At 42.1% G+C, this 23048-nt stretch overlaps 1 protein-coding gene across 4 annotated transcripts in view; it reads left to right on the top strand.

The window, feature by feature from the left end:
• Window positions 1-8861, top strand: part of LOC309371169 (uncharacterized protein) — a 238664-nt gene extending 229803 nt beyond the window's left edge. For all 4 annotated transcript variants that reach the window (XR_014168836.1, XR_014168837.1, XR_014168838.1 and 1 more), the window contains 2 exons: window positions 1534-1626; window positions 6477-8861. Coding sequence is in view for 1 of the 4 variants with exons in the window: in XM_081913849.1 (XP_081769975.1) it covers window positions 1534-1555 (22 nt within the window). In the remaining 3 variants the exon portion in view is untranslated. The remainder of the gene's footprint in view (window positions 1-1533; window positions 1627-6476) is intronic.
• The last annotated feature ends 14187 nt before the right edge of the window (window positions 8862-23048 follow it).

The following is a 23048-nucleotide window of genomic DNA, read 5'->3' as shown; positions in this document are numbered from 1 at the left end:
AGTATTGGATTAGGCTGGACCAATGGTCTTGATGATATAAGGTGAATCATTGATGCATTTCTTAGTGCAGATAGTATTGATCTGATGTGTAGAGATATTTCCTATTCTACTTAATTCAAGAGGGTCCAAGAAGCTTCTGGAATCTCTGTGTGAAAGAAGCAAGCAGAAGGTTCATGATGTTTGGGTTGTTCCTTCAGAGAAGCTGAGTACAGCTGGTTTAAACTGGTTCTGTTAATCTCTTTCTGTCAAGGTCATGCTGACTACAATAGTAGGGCCAGAAAGAGCATTGGTTTCTCACTTTCTCTTTGTATCTCTTTTCCGTCTGGTGTGGTGTTCTGTATGCTATAGTGTTAAGTTTTTGACTTATTATAAGTTATTGTAAGTTTTAAGTTAAATCTGCTGCAACGGGATTTCTTATGGACAGTGCCAATCCTGAATGTATTAGAACTGTGACCATTATGCTCATTTGCCTTCAGTAGCAGTGAAGCTCTGCTGGATGAAATATAATTGCCTCTAGTCTATTTTTTGGGAATCTTGCAACGTGTTTAAGTTTTTACTCTGCTAACTATACATTGGAATCTGCGCTGGATCAATACTAAGTAGACTTTCACTGGCAATGTGAAGGGAAGTGAGAGGTCCACAGATGGTTCAGTCAAACAAGATGAAAGGCCTTTGAGTAGCTTCTCCATGGAAACCAATGGCATTGCCCAGAGATAGGTTGATGGTTGTATGGCCAAGTACCAAGATGTAATTTACCAGACTATCTAGTCAGTCACCATTATTGCCCTGCTAAGTGAGGCAATATGGTTCTGCATCTGGTCCCAATCCAAGGAAGCAGGGGTGCAGTAAGATTTTTTCATCACTAAACAGGATCATTACCGATGATCAGCTCACTGAAGGCATCAACGTATCAATGCCATATATGTGGATTATTATTATTGCATTATTTGCTGCATTTGTATCCCACTTTTTCCTTCAAGTTGCTCAAGGTGGTGTACCCTCCTCATTTAATCCCCACAACAACCCTGTGAGGAGGTGGATTAGGCTGAGAGGCAGTCACTGGCCCAAAGTCACCCAGTGAGCTTCATGGCCCAGTGGGGATTTGAGCCCTGGTCTCCCAGGTCCAACACTCCAACCACTGCATTCATGGGTGGATGGAACGTGCATAGAAACCCTGCTCCCAATTTCCCCATGCAGGCCACCCCATCTGCTGTGTCCATTACTTTCCTCATGTTGATTGAGGAAGAAAATTCCATGCAATCGGCGATGCTATTTTATCCATGATCACATGGAGGGTTCTACTTCTGTATAAGTGATTGCAAGTAGAAACCCCCTGCAGACCTTCCCCTCTCAACAAGGTCAGTGTCACTGAACAAGAGCACCTTGGGGGGTGGTAGGGCATGTGAGCACACCCTACCAGCTGTCCACAGACATATTGCTTGTGTGTTCCATATGCAATGACTTCTAGCAGTGCGATTTTTCTTGAAAAAGAGGTGCTGGAACTCACCATGAACACCTCCTTCATTCCCTTAGAATGGCAGTGGTGCCCCCCTGAGAGGTGACGGAACTGAGTTCCAACAAGTTCTGGCTGAAAAAAAGCCCTCGTCTCTAGGAAGTTATCACATGGTAAATTGTCATCTCTGCTTCTTCTGTTGCCTGGAGATATTGCACGCTAAAGCCTCTCTTTTGTGACTTCTCTATGACTTGCTTTGTCATAACTAGCATGGTTTAGAAACAACAATAATTGTACATGGAATTAATTAATAACAACATAATTTTTAGTGGTGTGGCAGTAATATTGCTGCATGGCTGTCAGATTTGGGTCCTCTTTAGGATCAACAATTGTCCCGAAGAAGTTGTCACAAGGAAGCTATGTTTGGAATGTGTTGTTATCAACCTAATTATGGCAGCTAATTTGCATAGCATAATCCCATGTGCTGAAGCAGTGGAATAATGCAGCAATGGCATCTTAGGGTATGGATTGTCAGTTCCATTCAGAAATTGAGGGAAAATTTTCCCAGTGTGTTTTGACAGCATCTTTAACAAGGGTAGTTATTCATGTTATTCCTTCTTTTTTAAAAATAAAAATAAAGGAGGGGGAGATACATACTACAGTAATTTCATACATATATTTTTGAAATTTCCTCAGTCTGTAGCTTTTCATTGTGCAGGTTCCATGATAGACTGAACTGAATATTTCCCCTCTTAATAAAGACAGAGTTGAATGCGTTAGGAACTTTCCACTTCTTGCAGCTGACTTTTGCGTATGTGCTTGTGTGGTGCATTAGAGCTATTTTTATCTCCCTCTTTTTAATCTCTTTTTCCTTTGTGCTGGATCCCTTTCTGGTGAAGTGCTCAAGGTTACAGAGTTGAGAGGGAAAATCTCATCCAGTATTTATCAGAAGAGATTTTTTTTGACAATTTTTGAATGTGGTCCCCCCCCCCTTCAACTATTTCCCTGGAGAATATTTGGCAAGGTGGTCTCCCTGCTCTTGTCATCCACAAGAAGCTGAGAGCTTTTTACCAACCTCCCACGTTGCATCATTCTGTTTTATTGCACACCCCTCTCCCCACATGTGTTCACATGCCTGCAACATGCCCTGCCTAGATTTAGGGTTATAATTCTGTCCTCCCTATTGGAGTTGATTCTCTCTGCTGGCAACTATGCTAGGAGAGTGTTTTCTGCTCCTCCTCCTCCAGTCCACTTTCTTTTCCAGCCCTCCCTTCTTTTCCTTGGCTCAGTTCAAACCTCTAATACACTTGCCCCCTCTTGCTGGCAGTTTTGCCCTTGGCTGGGGCTGGCGGGCTGGCTCCCATCCCTGATGAAGAGACATGATGGTTCCTGATGGTTCCCGAGAGAAAACAAAGCAGAAAGCTACTGTAAGCACAAATAACAACAGCTTTCAAGGGCAGCAGGAGTGCTTGGAAATAAAGACGTGCCAGTGCTGATTCCACTTATGAATCGTTTAAAGGACTATAGGGCATTTGGGCACCACTAGCAGAGCAGGGACGTGGGTGGCGGTGTGGGTTAAACCACAGAGCCTAGGACTTGCTGATCAGAAGGTCGGCGGTTTGAATCCCCACGACAGGGTGAGCTCCCATTGCTCAGTCCCTGCTCCTGCCAACCTAGCAGTTTGAAAGCACCTCAAAGTGCAAGTAGATAAATAGGTACCGCTCCAGTGGAAAGGTCAACGGTGTTTCCGTGCGCTGCTCTGGTTCACCAGAAGCGGCTTAGTCATGCTGGCCACATGACCCGGAACTGTATGCTGGCTCCCTTGGCCAGTAAAGCGAGATGAGCGCCACAACCCCAGAGTCGGTCACGACTGGACCTAATGGTCAGGGGTTCCTTTACCTTTACCTTAAGGTAGTCTCTATGGGAGTATATTGTATTTAATTATGGGGTATCAAAAAATTTAGGGGGCTAACCAGGCTGGGATAGCAGGCTTGTTGGTTTCTGAATGATGTAGATTTTCAATTTTGTTGAAAAGGTCCCTTTACCTTTACCTAGCAAAGCAGTTAGATATGACAGTGGGGAAAAGATAATGCTTAAAAAGTTATTTTACAGCAAACAAACCAAACATGCATGGGGAGGGCTTTGGGGGGGACCCAATTAACCCTCTGGGGGTTGGGTGTGCCCTCTTGGCCATTAGTTGGCCAGTGTGGTCTACATCTTTGATCAGCTTTCTTTAACCAGAATTTTGGACCGAGATTCTGGTGCCCTGAGTCTGGGTTACACCTCCTGTGCTGTATTTATATGGATCTGTTAAATCTGTCACCTAAAAATGAGATGAAGCTGAAGGATGTTCTTTGAATTTTAGTGCATCTTCTTCTTGTGGTAATTGAGGAACAAAAGTTCAGTACACTGGTAAAGCTTTTACTGGACTGATCTAGTGGTTGAACAGTCCTCCATGGGGAAAAAATATATCTGAATATAGAAAGCTAGTGTGACCTAGGAAGTGGATTCAATCTCGCCTTCTCCCTGCCATCTTTACATCTATCTGAATTTTCGTGGAAGAGCATCCCCTCATGCATACCTGCACCTGTACAGCCTCGGAAAAGCTTTTCCAGTTGGTTCTGGTCTTCAGTCAGGAAGGTTTATGCTGGGCCAGTCCTACCTTGAGGCAGAGTGTGGTAGCTGCCTCACATGGCAAATTCTGAGGGGTGGAAAGTGGCCAGAAAGGTGTGGCATGTGGTTTGCCCTGTAGCCCCTAAGCTAGCTTTCTGCCCCAGCATGGCTGGCATACCAGTGAGGCAACCTGAGATGATTAGCCTCGGATTAGCCTCCAAGGAAAGGGGAAGCATTGGTTTCATCTCTGACACCAAAAGGTCTTGGGCCAGCCCTGGGTATATGGGATAAATTTGCAGCAGGCATCCTGATTTTGCTGAGAAACGCTCACAATGCGTATGGCAACAATGTTGAAATAAAACCGCTAAGCTGGGGGGTTGGTCTGTTTACTTGTGTGCAAAGAGACAGATCCCAGTAGCCCAAAGAAATTGGATGAGCCTTTAAGCCTTTTCTGTTGACTGCATTCTATTTATATTATTTTTTAATGAGAATATCATCTGTAGAGTTAAAATAAAAAGAGCCTTTCCTTGGAGGAGCTGGAGGAATCTTCATGTAGGGATATTGATTTTTGTGAGACGGAGATTTTAAGCAGAGATTTTTAAGAAGCTCAGGTGTTTTTGTTTTTGAGCAGACATAGATTGCTGTTTGTCACTAATTTCATGGTTGACTTCAGGGTTTTAAATTTTTTATCTCAGATGTGATAGAGCATATAAAATGTTTGCTTCCATCCCCCTGCTTCCTCCTTTGCTTGGTGTGTGTTTTTTTTCAAGGAAATCTACAGACTGAAGTCTGAATTACAGCCTTTATTTATTCTTTTAGAAAAAGAAAAATGTATCAACCACTTGTTTAAAATCCCTATTTTCTTTCTTTTTCTTTGGTGATCACTCATAGCCGAGTAAGATGGTCTTCCATGAACACGGTCTTAACTGTGAGTCCATAAGTGACTGTGGAGGTCAAATCTGGATCCACATGCCCTTCCACAGTGAGGACATAGGTTTCCAGGTGGGAGCTGATCACGGTGAGGGTTTGCCAAACGTGCCTTCCTCTTAGCACATTTCTCCCTTTTTTCCTGAGTTCGAGCGTCTTCAAAGCCCATGACACCTTTGCTAAAGGCTGTTCTTCAATTGGAGCACTCACATGCCAGTGTTTCCCAGTTGTCAGTGTTTATACTACATTTTTAAAGATTTGTCTTGAGAGAGTCTTTAAACCTCTTTTGTTGACCACCAGCATTATGCTTTCCATTTTAAGTTCAGAATAGAGTAGTTCCTTTGGAAGACAATAATCAGACATCTGAACAACATGACCAGTCCAACGAAGTTGACTCTGAAAAATCATTGATTCAACACTGGTAATATTTGCTTCTTCCACAACACAGAGTACTAACTACTATACGATACGATATCTTTATTGTCATTGTCCCATGCAGAACAATGAAATTGAAAAACTACATAAAAACTACATAAAACTACATAAAAACTACATAAAACTACCACAAAACTACATAAAACTACATAAAAACTACATAAAACATTCAAAACCCCCTAAAAACTCTAAAACCCCATTTTAAAATACACTATACTATAGAGACCCCTTATACTGCGTTTAGAACCAGAATTGCATTTGTGTAGAAACTGTTTCTCAGGTGGCTAGTCCTGGCCTTTATAACGCTATACCTTCTTCCAGAAGGCAGAAGCTGAAAGATTACAGCTTCTTCCAGTACACTGGAATTAGTTTGCCTGTTTTCCCAATGTAATTTTTTTTTTTTTTGAAACACCGTTGATGGAATCTTTTGAGGTGTTTGGGATGGCATTTATAAGTGGTCCATGTTTCACAAGCAGTAGTAAGGCTGGTAGTACAATAGCTTTGTAAGCAAGCATTTTGGTTTCCCTGTGAATGTCCTGGTCCTCAAACACTCTGCACTTCAGTTGGAAGAAAGCTGCACTTGCAGAGCTCAGGCGATGCTGGATTTTGGCATCAATGTTGGCCCTTGTGGAAAGATAACTGCCCACGTAGGAGAAATGATTGCCACTTTCCAGCATAACACCATTGAGTTGCGTTTGCCCAAGCTTCTAATGCTATGCCTCAGTTTTGAGTTATACCTGCATGAGGTTGCTTTGTTAATAGCAAGAATGCATAATAAGGTGAGCCACATGTAAGCACAGATATATTAGGATTGAGTGTAGGAATACCTCAGTTTTCCTGTTCTCCTATATGTGGGGTATATATTGGAAGAGCGAAGAGACCTCCTAGTTTGAAATAAAGAGGAAGTGCCAACTGTATGCGCAATTTTGAATAAGGTAGCATATTCTAATAATTGTCATGGGGATGTAATTGCAGTCGTGCTAATTCAAGATTTTGTGCACAGTCTAAAAGTAAGGGACACTCAGCTGATGACCTCCGATTCTCCTAGCTCTAGGCATTCTTCCTTCTCTCACACAAGCAGCATGGCCACAGTCCCATACTGAAAGAGGCAAAGGCAGGGGAAGACCACAGGGGCTACGAAAAGGCTGCCCCTGCTCCAGATGGCATGCTACAGTAGTGATGAAGCTGGCACAGCACCATAGTTTGTTGCAGCCTCAGGATGAAGAAGCGGATGATGGAAATGATCCAGGTGGTGGAGCAAAGGCAGCTGTGAGAAAGTGCCAGCAAGTGGCCCAAGATGCAAACCAACTTCAAGATGGAGCAGGCTTTTAGAGGAAATCTCTCTGGAACAGCAAACACGGAAAGCATAATTGCTTTTAGAAATGCTCCAACAGGAAATGACTCTCTTTGGCAGAATGTAGGAAAGGAGGCACTGACACTCGGAGCCATAAGGGGTTGTTTATAATAGAACCAATGGGGGCTTATCTTGAGAGCAAACCTAAATAGCTTTTAACATGCCATCCCCCAAAATGCAGGACCCAGCCCTAGACAAAGGAGAGGTGGTTGCAGTACTTAGATAAGCAGATGGTGTCAAGCAAGTGGCAGCTGTTCAGCCTTCTTGCCACGCCAGAAAACTGGTTGCAAATAGGTTGGTAGATATTGACAATATACATAAGGAAGAGGTAAAGAGTGGCATAGATGGGGGGACCCACAGGGCTGGTTGTCCCATGCACAAAATGATTAGGGGCACAAAATTTCAACACCCAGAGCTGCCTCAATACAGCTGTGTGCTTCCTTCCGTGGGCTCCACTGAAAACAGCTGCTCCATGTAAACCAGGAGGGGACTTCTCCAGACAACAGAACAACTCTTCTTTTCTCTGTGGCTGTGATCTCCTGGGTGACGTGGATGCTGTTAGGCAGTTGAATGTGCCTGCGTACTCCATCCGTTTCCCTCCCATCCAGCCCTCCACACAGCCCTGGGCACTGGCAACCCATGCTACACCACTGGAGGCAAAGTAACCTGAATAGCTTCTGAGTGGGTGGCAGGGTGATGATGGGATTTCGCCTCCCCCCAATATTCAGAAAAGGTGCTGCACCAAAAAAGAGGAAAAAATCAGAACTGTCAAAATACATTTGCTGTAACGCTTATTTTACTTTGCTGCTCTGCATCAGAACAGTGCGTTTTGAGCTTTCAAATGGCCTTTCAAAATTCTCCACTGTAATTGTGAGCAGATGAATTGGAGGAGACCATCTTGCCAAATTTCTCCAGTGAGAGAGTAAATTCTCCAGCAATTTCTTGGGGTGGAGCTCACCATTTGCAGGGTTAGTAGCACAGGTTCTTTGGTTCCCCCTACGGCTTTTTTAATTTTTGCTGCTGCACGTAACAACAGCAACCAACACAATGTTCTGGATGTAAATCAGAGAGAACTCTGCAAAGTGCCATTCCCATCCACCTCTAGAGGACTTAGTCCATCACTCCTAGTTCAGCATTCCAGCCACTACACCACTCTGGCTTTACCTGGATGCATTCCAGGCAGGAAGAAGCATTTGGGTGGGGCATGGAGCAAGGCCAGTGAGGGTTGTAGCCTGGGGAGGGTCCTGAGGGCCTGGTTTAAAAGCATGGGGGGCCACATTCCACTCTGGTTTTAGCCCATTATCTAAAATGGTTGTTGTGGTGGTAAAATGGGCTAACTTCCCCTCAGCTCATGGAGGAAGGATGAGAAGAATAAATAACATTTAGTGAAGAGGTTTCTTGTTGACATAAATGGCTCTTAGGATATTCCAAGCGCTGAATTGATGTTGCTTTGGAATGTCTGTTGTGTTTGTTCATTCTTTCTGTCTGAGCATCCTTTACATTTGTAATGTATGAGAATCTCATGACAGAAGGCAGTATTAAGTTCCTGGTGTGCTCTGTTCTGTAAAAGGCTCTCTCTTGAATGTCTTACAATTCACAAAAAGATGGGGAACAGGAAAACACTGTAGTTTTAAGTATGGAGTGATATTTGGAATTTTGACCAAGATCTGTAATGCTAGATTTGCCCCAAGGGGAGAAAAGTCCAACCATTCATATACCGGGCAAAGGGAAATTGAGGAGGAAGCAAAGAAACACTGTCAAACCTTTTGATGGCACAAAGCTTTCTCTCCCTTCGTATATTCTTTTTTGTTTTCAACTTTTGAAGTACCATGTTTCTGTGTCCTCTTTCTCTACCAGCTGAGGTTAGGGTCACAGCCAGCAACAGCATGAGGTCATCCTCACTACAGAATGAGTATTGAGCCACTGAAGGAGAATTTGACAATTTCTGACCCACTTTAATCTCTTTCTCTGTTCTCACCAGCGACAAGGAAGAGTAGGAACAGCTGCCTGGCTAGGTGTTTCAGAGCTGTTTGACAAAATGGTTGCTATTTAGTTTGGTCACCTTGACTTTTCTAAAAATATATATATTTATTAATGTGTTTATTTATTGCAGGTAAATATAATGTTCTTCAAGGGTAACTTTCAAACTCTATTTTTTAATTTTTATGCAGCAGTTAAAGTATGCAAGAGAAGTATGTTGCCAAATTGTACAAAAAATAAAATAAATACAGTAATAGTTCCACTATCCAAACTCATAAGGGTGCAAGTCCAGTTTAGTTATAAATCCCAGCAGCTTTATCACAAACTCTTGCAGTATTTTGTCATAATTTCATGTAACAGGGAACTTAATGGCCCCATGCCATCCAGTACGGGAGTGAAACTGAGCCACCCATTGTCACTGCCCCACACCAGGATTCCTCAGAGAATCCTGCCGTTGAAGAAATCCTATGGTGCGCACACATATTTGCTCAGCTCGGTAGGTTTAGACTGCACTAATGGTTTCCAGCATTTCTTATCTCAGCCCAAGTGATGTACCCCAGTGTTTCCCAACCTTGTGCCTCCAGCTGTTTTTGGACTACAATTCCCATCATCCCTTGCCACTGGTCTTGCTAGTCAGGGATGATGGGAGTTGTAGTTCAAAAACAGCTGGAGGCACAAGGTTGGGAAACACTGATGTACCCCATTAGGCTCCATAGTGGAGATCAACTGAACTGAGAAGTGCAAAGCATAGATCATGGAGAAAGCAGTTTCTCAATTACCTGCTGCTTAGACACATGACAAAGTGAGGGAAGGGGTGTGGGGAGAGGAGGGGAAATTTATTCTCCCTCAGTGATTTGATGGTCCCTTTTAATTTGTCACATTTGTATCCCACCCTTCCTTCAGTGAGCTCTGGGCAATGTAGATAAGGTCTCCCATATATCTCCCCATTTGGAAAATGAAGGGAGGGAAGAACCTGCCAGCTTTGGTTGCCTCAGTTTCTCACCTTTCCAATCTCAAATTCAGTTCTCTGCATTTCTGCTGCAATCTACTTTTTTAAAAAAATCCTCATGAAAATTCATTAGCATTTCAAGATGAATTTATCCCAATAAACACATTTTTTAATGCAGATGTAGTTTTTGATTCGGTCACATTTGTGAAAGCAATCTTTCGGAATAAGATGTGTTTCTGCGTGTTCTTTTCCCTAGTATGTTATTTGTTATTGCAGCCTTTCCCCTAATATATGCATTTTTGCAAACATTGTTTGGTTGGAGGATTGCATCACAAAATGTGGATAACTGCGAATTTTAAAGGATGGCTGTGTTTCGGTTCTCATAGTGCTTTGGAAAGTGGGAATTTGATACATTTGCCTTTAAATGTGAACAGAATGTCCTTTCATGATGAAGAAAGAAAGTATGGAAGCTCTTAGCACAAGCCACTATCAAGGTGAGCCCTGTGTTTACTGTGAACCTTAAAAGCTGTAGGAAACTGAAGGTAATAATCTGATCTTAAGGAGTTTCATAACTCCACCATATTAAATTGTGGAATGCAACAAGAAGTGGCACTTTGACCTTTTGATCGGCTAGTACATACTAGTATTATTAGTTAATGCTGACATGGCTTTTCTGTATCATATACCTTTAAATGTCAAGAGTACCGAGATGAAAGTGAAGTGACCTATTGAGCAAAGATTAGGGAAGGGTTTCCAAAAGGCAGAGCCTGTTTTATTTCACGAATGTCCTGAATATTGGTTGCAAGACTCATTTTATTTCCAATGAATGCATCTGAACATTGCAGAGATTGTCACTGCGATTCAGTTTTGCCCTTGCTAATGTCCTGATTGAGAAGCTCTAACATCCTGCATGTGGCGTGCTCCCATGAACACCAGAACCCATCTTCCAGCAGCAATATATGTGGCCTGTGAGGAGTTGGTTGACACATTCACCATCTACCAGAATTCATGGTGTTTATGCCTGAGTTTATGCTATATTTTTGAGCAATGAATCCTGTATTCATTAACAGGCAGTGCAGGGCAGGGAAAAGAGAATTCGGATCAGTCCCTGGAAAACTCTTCCTAACAGTTCTGCCATCTTTGCCATATGTGTCTTGGTACAGCCTGGGATTTCTCTTTGATCACTTTGCAAGGGAGAAAACAGCAAAGACCTGATGAAGAGAGCACAGCAGAGGTTATATTTTCTGAGAATCCTCCGGAAAAATATCTCTCAAAGGACCTGTTGATGACATTTTACCATTGTACTGTTGAGAGTGTATTAACTCTCTGTGTGTGGTTTGGGAGCTGCACGGTCAGGGGAAAAACAATGCTGTCCAGGGTAGTAAAGACTGCGGAGAGAATAATTGGGTGCACTCTTCCCACCTTGGATCAAATCTATGCTTCCAGGTGCCATAAGAAAGCTGTAGAGATAGTGCAGGATAGTGCGCACCCCGGAAATTATCTCTTTCAGCTTCTGCCTTCTGGAAGAAGGTACAGGGTTATAAAGACTAGGACTAGCCGCCTGAGAAACAGTTTCTATTCAAGTGCGATTTTGGTTTTAAACGCAGTGTAAGGTTGTCTCTATGGGAGTATATTGTATTTAATTATGGGGTATCAAAGTTTTTAGGGGGCTAACCAGGCTGGGATAGCTGGCTTGTTGCTTTCTGAATGTCTGATGTAGATTTTCAATTTCGTTGTTCTGCATGGAACAATGACAATAAAGATTATTGCATCGTAGTGAGTGTTTTGTCCTTTCAGCTCTCTCAATCTAAGTGAGGAAAAACAACTTTATGCCACAAAACTATTCTGTTAATTTAAAGGATACACCAGCTGCCTAAGAAAAGCCATTATAATTCTTTACTTGTGTTAAGGAGATGGCAAGGGGAGGAGGTACAGTGGAGCAAACCATTATAGGCGGGTGCATTCTTCTGGTTTGTAGCTTTAGTTGCTACAGAGCATGCAACATTGGGCAGAATTGTCCTAAAGAACTCAAGCGTTGCATAATGGAAGCTGCGCCTGCATTTCTGTTTGCATTCATAATAACTTGTTATCTTGTGGAATAGGAAAGTTAAACAGGATTGTTTGGCTTAAGAGAGTTACATGCTTAAAAACCAGAGCTCCTTGTTTGCTGTCAAGGTGTAAATGGGCTTTTTATCAGGGTTACAAGCTGCCCTCAACAGTGCTCTGCAAGTAAATGCTTTAGGGGAACAGCCAGTTAATTATATTTATGAGAAATCCAAATCAGCTTTATAACATTTGGATTCTCTAACCCTTAATAAAATATCCACCCTGGCCAATTGGCAGTGTTTTATCACCGGGCTCTAAGATGTCTGGGAGTTCATAAAGACTCTATCAATTGTAATTCAAAAAAGCTCAAAAGATGTGATTTATTACCATGTTGCAACACAAATTCCTTTGTGATATGAGAATTCCTTGTCCTATAGAAGGTCATAATTTAATTATCATTCTCTTATTCACATTCCTAATAATGAAATATTGTACTTTCCTCTTCAAATATGTATATTGCTTTTGGGGGAGGTATCGCATTGTGAACAGAATTGGTGTGTGCCGGTTAAGAGAATGCAGCAAGCTTTGTCAAAAGACAAGTCTGAAGGAAATGAGTCTGGTTGAATGGTGGACATCCACTATGAACTGAGCTAACAACTTGTCCTATGGTTCAGATTAATTTCTTGCAGATACATATATTGTGTTGACGAAAATGCAAAAGCAGTTTTTCCAAAAGCCCTCGGTTCCTGGTTATTCAAACAAGGATGTGAGAGAGCTTGAAAAAAATGGGGCCAAAATCTCTTTCAGCTTAAAGGTATTGACTCCCTAATTCTCTCTCTAGCCTCATTAAACTGAGGCAGGTGACTTTGTCACAAGCAAGAACTCATATAAAAGGCAGAATAGTTTGCAATGACATTACAAAGCAATAAAAATGCATTTCAGGTACATGCAGAATGTTTGCTGCTGTTTTCATTAGTGGAGCTTACCTTTCCCTTGGTGGGCACCCTTTTCCCCATGCAGCTGCTGCCTCTTTCTTCCATCTCTGCAGCGTCTCCACTCAGGTATGGGGTGGGGGCCTCCCCCTAGAAATGGTAGGGTGCGCACTTGGAGCCACCAACGCCGACCGAGCTGTTCGCTTTGCAGTGATGCCTTGGACCTTCGTCCTTGTCCTCGGAGAATGCGGATTCCCAGGTCAACTGCTTGGAAGGCAGCTATGCTAACCACTATACCACCAACGATCTATAGCTTGGCAGTATATGTAATCAAAACATGGCCTGTTTGCATGTTTACAATATAAAAATACAAGATAAGAAATGGAAGCATATTGGAGTTGGAATGTGGAGAAGGGGTTAAAGCAAAAAGTTCTCAAAGTGGTACTCAGATGGATAATTAAGAGTGTTCCTTTGGTACATTTATGCATTTATAAGAAAATGGATAAACCAATGAATTGCTACCCAAGTGCTGAACAAAAATCTACAGAAATATATAACAACTACACTAAAAACTTTTTTAGGACAACAGATAAAAAGCTCCTTCATTGTATATATAGTGTCAGCTGCGGGCAATTTCATAAGCTATTTGTGAAGTTTGGAGTATTGAGACAATAGTTTTAAACCAAAACCTTTATGTCATGTCAATTATGATGGTTTATTATTATTTATTTGTTGCCATGTATCATTGTGGTCTCAAAGTGACTTACGAGGAACACAAAGTAAAATATTTTCAAAGTGGCATACAATAAACTGCAATGAAAACATAAAAGTGATCATACACTCTCAATAGTTGAACCCTCCCTGCCCATCCCGCTCCATTACCACTGAGTATTCTCTGGACATTGCAACTATTAAATCCATTTATTAAGGTGATTACCCTGAGGTCAGTAATGGATAACTTGGAAATGGAGGCTATTTTCCAGGAAACTTCACATAGTAGGTATTTGGACCAGCTTTGCATACTACAGCAATAATACCTCACAGTGCATCTCAGGAGGTCTCATGAACTGTGCATGTTAATAGCAAGTTACGCTATTGTTGCATTAAAAAGAGGCATTTGCTTCATGGTGGCCCATATTTGACTCTGTTTTGTCCCATTATCTGGCTATAATAGAGAGAAGCCAACCTTGTCAAAGTATACATTCGATTACTTGGCTTGCAATGTGTATTGTAAATTGGTTTTACATGTTGTGCTTGTTAGATTTATAGGGCAACCAGGCAATAAAGAATGATGAGCACTGAATATTTGGGGCATAATAGAATTTTATCACAAGCCATCTGATATTTGGCAGATAGAAATAGCTGGAAGCTCCTGGTGTTTTTGTGGCTATGGAGCTATAACTGGGATTGAGGACTGAACGCATTTCGATGACCTCTCACCCTGTGCCAACCACAAACCCAACTATCACACTAAGGGAGGCCACCTGTTAGTTTAACTTACAACTTATATTACTGGGATCAGGTGGTTGGTCTCCCCCCCTCTTCCTTTCTTTCCTTTTGCAATTTTAACCAGTCCCTTTAGGGATTTGTTTTTATGCATCCTTTCATAATTTAATGGAACCTGCATTGAGTTCTTATTTAAATATGGTGAGGTACATTTTAAAAATAAATTACATTGCAGGAGATAGGATTTAATAACATTAGCAACAGAGCATAGAGGCAGCCAATGTGATGTCTTTGAGAAGTTGCTAGAATCCAGTCTCCATCAGCTCCAGGCAGCATAGTGTATGCCCAGTGATTATGGGAGTCTAAGAACCCTGTATTTTAATTAGCATTTTTAAATAACATTTAGATTAAAAGAACTGGGAAAGCCAGTTTGTTATCTGCTAGACACAGACGTTATGTTTACACAAGAAAATTTGACCACACTTCTGCACATAATCAGAAATATAGGCAGTGGGTACAATTCAGTTCATAACTGGACAGGACAATGTAGATCATTACAGATCATTGTTATTGTCAGTGTTATATTGTAAGTACGGTAATTTCTTGGTAAATGATCATCTTTATTCACCCCAGATCTGCCTGCATACTGATGACTTCAGTAGTGCTCTACTGAGAACTGTTCCCCAAGTTATTTGATGCTTTCTTCTCCCACAAAGTAGGCTTCCATTCTGTCTTATTCAAAGGGTACATTCAGGGCTGTCTTAAGCATATGAAGTGCTGGGGTGCAAAGATCCACCCAGGTTGCCCAGTCCCAGGCATGCAGGAGGGCGAAGCTGGCCGGCTGCCTCAGTGTCTTGCTGGCTCGGTCGCCCCCGGACTCACGGCACAGAGCCCCCCGCAGCAGAAGAACCTGCTGTGGTGCTCCGACCAACGGGCAGGCTCTTCCCTGGACTCAACTCTCAGGCCCCGGACTCTTGGTCTGGCACCCCAAGAGCCCGGTGCTCAAGTGCCCTGCACCCCTAGCGCCTATGGGTAAGACGGCCCTGGGTACATTACAATTCCTTTATCATTTTTTAAGGTGCATAGTTCAGGTTTTTGTTGTGGGATAGTCAATATATCATTACCATTAAATATTTCCCCAGCACTTCCTGGCTGTCCTCACTCCCTGATCTAAAAAGGCCTCATAGGAAGATAGGCTCACAATGGCCTTTAATTGAAACACGGGAAGCCGGGGAAACTGGCTAGCAAGCACCAAGATTGGTGAGCTTCCTGATTTTGTTTTTAAGGCAATGTCTTCCTTTCACCTTAAAAAGAACCTCACTTTTCCTGGAAAGACCAGCCATGAACATATTGCAGTTTGCAGGGAGCATGGGTATCTAGGAAGCTTGAAAAATGCATACCACCAAAGATATAGCTTGTATTATTATTTTTATTTTAATTCATAAAATTTATACCCCACTTGATTGCAAAAGAAACCCTCAAAGCAGTTTACAAAAAGCTAAATCAATCAAATCCAGAAAAAATTGCAGCCATACTTTAAAAAGATACAATGTAGAATGAAAAGACATTCATTTCTCAAGCATCTTGAAAGTAAGATAACTCCTAGAACCGTAACAAAGATCCACCCCAACCTGTGGGGGCTTCACTGATTTTTTTTCTCTCCCATTTGATAATTTCTGGTGGATAATTAATTGATAGAGGATGGTCGGTGGGGGGGAGAAAGAAATCTTCAGCATAGCACAAAATTTCAATGTGCAGCATGGCTGTTCCCTTCTTTCCAACTTAATTTTCTTTTGTTTCTTTTTAATATACATCTTTTGCATAATCCAGGACATGCCGCTGAATTTCCTTAGCTTTTTTTTTTCTTTGCAGAGAAATGAAGGTGGCAGCATAGTTTATTGATTTGGATCACGTCCCAGCTTTCAGGTTAAATGGGGATACTTTGCTCACAGGCTTTTTTGTGAAGAACTGTTAGTGCTGACAATAATGTCATTGCCTGATTTCTAAGAAATTCTGCCAAAGCAATTATGCTCAGGAATGAAAAATAGCTTATTAGCCAGGCCAAAATGACAGGTTGTAAGTGCTTTATATGGTAATGACGAGAAGTTGGTTCCGCCTTCTTGTGCTGGGTGCACTGGTGTAAAGTAGATCTGATCTGAAACAGTCCCTTCAGTTTTGATTCTCATATTCGGGAACATCACCTTCAGATGGGCTCCTTGAAATTTTGTCTATTGTTTTCCAATTCTTGGACTGTAGGGGAAGTATGCAAAGCTCTCAAAAAACTGATTTTATGGCTCTGAGAAGCTGTGCGGCCCTTACAGCACAAGGAACAAAATAGTGAAAGACTCGTGATAGTGAGTGGATTAACTAAATTTGTGTTAAGGATAACTTCAATTTCCCGAAATGGGAATGTTTGCTTATGTGGAAATGCTGTGTATTTTTAGCATGGGTTTTTTCCTTTGGCAATAGCTCTCATGTGATAGGATGACTGTCAGTCACATGAGAGAGGCATTCCATTCTGTTGTGACTGTTATTCAAGGAACTGTTGTTTTTAACTTTTTTCTGGCTGCTGAGAGAGACTTCTGCTGCTGAGGACAGTGTGTGTTAGTGTGATCTGTCTGAAGTGAAACAAAGGAGATCCCTAAACGCTAATAGCAATCTGAGCATGATATTGTAAATATATTCTTCTAAGTTTTATGTTTATTAAAGTAAAGGTTTTAACCTGGCCATTTTTTCCTCTGCTGCCCTCACCTTACCATTGTGTAGATGATTGTCATTGAGTATATCCTGTACTTGACAACTAAATATGCATATGTTAATCTATAAGTCAGATGTGGGTGAACTCCGGATATGCCTAAATGGCATTTCGGGGGGAAGTTGGAATCAGGCTTGTTCTAGGATCACATGTTCCAGCTCATCACAAAGGGTCTCCTATCAGAGGTGGGTAGGATCAGGTTGGGGAAGTCTGATATAGGAGCATTCTTCATAACTGTGGTGTCTTGGTGTGTGAAACCAGAGAGACAGCTAGAGAAAAAAGTGCCCCAGAGGGACAATCATATCATCTGAAACATCTATGGTAGTACTCATATGACACTGGTCTCATGATATGCCAAAACGAGTGCTTGTTTGGATCGATACCCCTTCAAAGAAAGCCCCAAAGTCACCAGCTTGATGTTCCTCCAGATGTTTCCAGAAAACACAGCTGCTTCTCACATGTTTGTGTTTCTTATTCTTTGGCAAGCAGGCAGCACTTTAAAGACTAGTTATCCCATCAGAAGGAGAGAAGGCACTGAACCGTATGAAAATCATTTCAAGGAAGGGTGCTATTCTATTTGGTGGGTTGTGTAAATTATAGATGAAATTTCCCCTTTAAAAGTAAAGAGTTCTGTTGCAAGGGTAGGGTGGGGTGGGGAGTAGGCTATAATTTTCCTTCTCACTTTCCCCCTTCCAGCAGCTGATGTATTCTGGGAGGGAGGAAGCCCAGGCTACTTGATTTGAGAATACACAGAAAATGGACCTTGTCTTAGACCATTGCAGGAGGGAAAACAAATCAAAGTTTATATCAACCGTATAAATGACTCAGAGTAGAAGGGCTGTTTTTTTTCCTCCTGCTTTTTGTGGCAGCAATGCTTTTTACACAGAGCGACTCAATTCAAATGATGCTCCAAGGCCAAACAGCGGTTTGGAGTACCAGAAACCAGATGGGGCTCTGTCCTCCCTGTTTCATGCACCTTTCTCTCTCATTTCATGTTTGTAGTTAAGGATAAATCACTTGGATTTATCAGTGCAATTATTACTAGTTAAGCACAGGAGCATGTCAGGTTTGTTTTGCTGTGCTCACAACAGAAAGCTTCTTTGACATGGGAAGAACAGAATGGTCATTGGAGAAAGCCTCTCCTCCTTACAGAGGGGAGGAGTTGTGAGCAGAAGTCATTTCCCATGTTTTCAGCGGGCATTTCAGCCCTGGCCCGGCTGCCGCGCCACACCCCCAGGTAGCCAACCAGTCAGGTGGAGGCTTGGGGGCGGGGTTTAGCCGCTCAAATCCGGCCGCGGCAGTGCTTTCCTTTCATTGTGCTGCTGGTTTTCGTCGGATCACCCACCCACTCTCCCTTTAGTTCACTGCCTAGTTCTTGACATTGCTATGGATCTGAGGTTGGTCGCCTTGATTGTCCAAGGGGCCTAGTAGGAATTTTTATCCAACTGGCAAATTGGCATCAGCCACTTGGTTTTTCACCTACCTCGTAGCAAATCATCACAACTTTTTGGGTATTGGCGGTTAGGCATTTTGGAATATGTTTGTGTATTGGAGGGGAGGGTGTGGCCATCGCCTACCCCTCCACTTTATGGGTATTCTGGTAAAGGAATCCGGCGGTTGTGGATCCTGTCTGACGCCCTTGCTGGTGGCTAGGGCCATGGCACGACCCCCGGTGACATCAGGAGCTTTCAGTTGTATTTGCATCAACAGGCTCCTCCCACTGGTGGTTAACCCTTGATAGACTCACCCCTCCCTGAGAGGGTGGAGTCACTCGCTGTGGTTTATCCAATGCCTAAGCTAATACCTCTCACATGCTGTAATCAATAAAGTTGTGGCCTTTTTTAGCCCATTAACCTTATATACCTTGTCCATGTGTCTGTCTTATCCTCAAGCAAGTGGTGGCTCCTCGAATCACAAAAGAAACCTATTGTCTCTTGATCATTTTCAGCCTTACTTATCAGTATATACTTTACACTGAAACAAAGGGATTTGGTATCGGTTTACACATGAATATTACAATTTATTACTTGGGCACAATGCTATGCAACCATTTCTGTTTGTAAATGGGGCCATGCAACAATATGTCGCAGTGTGAAGTGCTTCACTTCAGGGTACTAGGCTTTCCATTCCATCCTCTCTGTAAAAGTTGGTCAGTATTCTGTTCAGCCTCCTCCATCATTCAGCCTGGACACTGGGATGATGATGATATGATGATGGTGATGATGTTGGTGATGATAATTCCTATTGAACACGTTCAGTCTTCATGGGCTGTTTTGTGCACAGAGTGAGAAACACTAGTATTCAATCCTAGCTACATGAAAACCCTGAGTTTCCCCACTGGTTTCTATGGAGAGCTCTTATTTCCATCACTGAAGACACTGAAAAATAGCTTTTTATTTTGATCCAGGAAATGACCTATCAAGATAATGAGATGGCGCTCTCTCTCTCTCTCTCTCTCTCTCTCTCTCTCTCTCTCTCTCTCTCTCTCTCTCTCTTTCTCTCTCTCCCTCCCTCCCTCCCTCCCTCCCTCCCCCCATCCTCCACTTCCTGCCCTCCTTTGACAGCTTCTGTGTTCCATTCCCTCTCCCACCCAGATTTGACACCTACCTGTTGCAGCCTGGAGGTTAGAGCTGCTTCATTGTTCATGTAGGAAAATTTGTTTTGGTGTCAATAATTCACCTTTCCATGTTGTGTTGCATAACAAGATGCTTTGGTCTCAATTCTACGGTGTCTAGTTCAGGTGTTAGTGTTGCCCTGTAGTTACCTATCTGCATGTGTTCATACCTGCATGTCTGTGCCCGCGCACACACAAATGAAATAGCTTTTTATAGGTAAAATAACAAAGGAATCATGTTGTTTAAGGTTGCTTGGCTGTACATAATTGGTTTTTTCTTGCGTATATATTAAAATACACATTTTAGCCAAATGAATTGTTACTGCATGGGAAGCATCAAAATTCTTTTTGTGCACTTGGTTAGCTTCAGTGAAATATTCTTATTCTTGAAAACTCTGGCAATATAGGTGGGTGCCATGCTTTCTGAAGCCTTTTCCTTCTTTCAACTGAATGGGCTATGATTTCATATAATATTATAGTCAGTTAGCGTTTATAGGTTCTCGAGATACAAACTCCCTAGTGCTTCATTAGATCACATATTGCGGAGCCACTTGATATAGTATCTTTGGAATGAAATGGGACGTAAGAAGCTTCCTGTGCTGAGTCAGATCATTGGTCCAGCTCACTGCTGTCTGCTAGCTGACAGTGCCTCTCTAGGGCTTTAAACAGGGGTCTTTCTGCCTGAGATCATTTAGACTGGAGGTGCCAGTGGTATAATCTAAGTCGTTTTGTTCTATTGCTATGTGTCCCTCATCTCACAAAGCTACATCACCACTGCATGCATGGGAATTTTCCTTTACTGCATTCCAAAAAGTCACCATGGCACCTTTTGTGGACAACAGCCTACTTTGTCAGGTGCACAAATTAGATAGCGGCAAACTGACAATGTGGGATGTTGATGTTCTCGCAGAGTTAGCTACGTAATTAAATTAGCCGGCAAAAGGGGTGAGCTGCTACGTAGTTTGATAAATCAGTCCAACCCTTGCAGTTTTTACCCTTTCCCATTATTAGCAGTTAGCAATTTAGAAAACCTCTGGAAGAAAATAAATATGTTGCAGGGTTTGACATGAACATAAAAGCAGATAAAGATTCCAAAGCACATTGTTTAGATCTGCCCAATGAAAACACTTGAGTCCTTTAGTCCATATTAAGCTGTTTTAGATGTAATTGTTATTATTTTTTGCTGCACTCTTTTAATGCCAATGCATTTGCTGCCCTGAGTTCCTTTGGGAGGAATGGTGGGATATAAATTTAACAAATATAATTAAATAAAAATATTGGAAAGTTTGGACATGGAAAGACATCTGAAGGCAGCCCTCTTTAGGGAAGCTTTTAATGTTTAACAGACTACTGTATTTTAATACTTTGTTGGAAGCTGCCCGGAGTGGTTCGGGAAATCCAGCCAGATGGGCAGGGTATAAATAATTTATTGTTGTTGTTGTTGTTGTTATTACAAGTAGGAAATGGCATGCATCCTGCATGTGGATTGCTACATATTTATTTGTGTATTATTATTTTTATCTTATAGTCTGTTCTTCCAATAGAAAGCTTGCGGTCACTTAGGGAAGGATCATGATTTTCTTTCATCTGGGCACTGACTGAGTCCCCAAATCCTAAACTTCACCAGTGCCAAAGGAGTAAGCGAATAATCACGTTCATTGCACATGACTTGCATGTTATTTCTGTTACAGGAGTGCCTTGTGCCTAGTGCTTAATGAGTGTGTTGGTGCTATCTTAAAAAGAAAAGAAAAGAGAGTCAGCAAGTCAGCATTGCTTTCATCTGTTCTGCCGTGTGTTACAATATCTCCAAAGATGCATTTTAATTAACTGCACGGGTGTTGGGCCCGAGGCTGGCTGTGTGGAGAAGAGTAAATCCCTCTGCTCTCTGGTGATAGCAATGTCCCCAGTTGCAGCTGCACATGAAAGAATGTGGGGTGTCCGATTCAGAGACATGGGAAGTCCCTGTGCAAAACTAGTTGCTATTGGTGCTCAGAACCAAATTGGTGCATGCTAGATAGCAGTTCACTTGAAAGATTCAATCAGCAAATCTTTCCCAAAGTGAAACGGAATCCTTTTTCATGCCACATTTCTTTCCCCTTTGGACCTGCCAAGACCCCGCATGATCCCTAAATTATTAAATTAGGGCTTTCATGATCATCTGAAGGTCATGGTGCCTAATGTGTGCTAATGTGATGGAAGTGTCAGATACAATTATCTTTGGCAGTAAAACATGGTTTTATAGCCCTAAATACAATAAATTAGAGTGGGCTACTCAGACTGCTGTCGTCAGGGATATTTCTGCACCATTAAGGTCTGATGAGGAAGTCAGGTCTTTGCTTGGATGCTGGAGAGAAGCAGAAAGAAGGGAATTGGTTTGTTTCACTTTCTGTCATTGCTACTGCTGCTGCTGTTTGATGGATTAAATATCAGAGTGATTTTCAAATTCCTCATCTTGTCTTGGGGGCAAAAATCCAAGTGGATCCACATTATGATGATTCTAGTGTTTTCTTTGCAGCTGTCACTCTCTGGTGTATTTCCTTTGCTTCCCTTTGTGAAAGGCTCAATCTTTAAATCCTTGGCTATCTCTTTGGGCACAGCCAAGCAAACTGTAACTGATTTATCATAGCTTGTCTACACATCTCGTTGCTCCAGGGACAACCAGGTAATGAACCACCATGCCTGGGATGTAAGAAAATACAACTGTTTAATTTTGCTTTGCACTCATATCTGTGAATAACTTAATTATGGCAGTTTCCAGGTGGGTTCCAGTTTGGCTGACAAAGTTGCTCCCTTTGAAGGTGCATCCCCAGCCAATCAGCTGCTTAGCACCGAAAGCTCATCTTCCAATGAGGTTTCTGTAACTGCTAATCAGCTGATCGGTGGTTACAGCAACCGTCTTTTAGCTCTGACAGGTGTCAATAATGCGATGCTTTTATGCCAGTTGATTGGCAGGTGGTTGGTTCTGCCCACCTGCCAAAGTTGGCCCATTCTTGTGTCTTGGCACCAACATGTTAAATTACTAGTTGGGCCAATCAAGTATCATTTTCATATGTGATTTACTTTACAAAAGATCTGAAACCACACCTTTTCTGTCCTCTTCTAAAAGGATGTGAAATTCATGGGGAAGGGAGGGGAAATTATTCTGCTTGGCATCGATCTGTTGTCATATTAGTTAATTCTGGAACGTCAAGCTCTTCCTCACCTTCCAAAGCACATGTCTGAATAGATAAGGAAGACAAAGCCAGGTAACCCAGCTGGGAGTAATAAAACAGGGTAAATTACCATTGTCTATAATCTGTCTTAATAGAGTCGGATGCTACAATTAACTGCTACTATATCTCTTTTCTGCCTGTAAGCAAAAAACCCCATACAGATAGCAGGCGATAGGAGGGACGGAAGAGAGAAGGGATCAATTTTAATTGAAAATTCTTGTAGCTTTGCTGTTGAAAGGCATAAGAGACAGTGCCAGATTGTGAAAGGCTTGTCTCAGGTAGCTGAAGGGTATTAAGAGAGAAGGGAAAAGTTCACTCTTCACAGAATAAAG

Source organism: Podarcis melisellensis, assembly GCF_964234715.1.
Source record: "Podarcis melisellensis genome assembly, chromosome: 5".
Lineage (NCBI taxonomy): Eukaryota > Metazoa > Chordata > Lepidosauria > Squamata > Lacertidae > Podarcis > Podarcis melisellensis.
The sequence above is the reverse complement of the archived record's forward strand: the minus strand, read 5'-3'. Positions and strand labels throughout refer to the sequence as shown.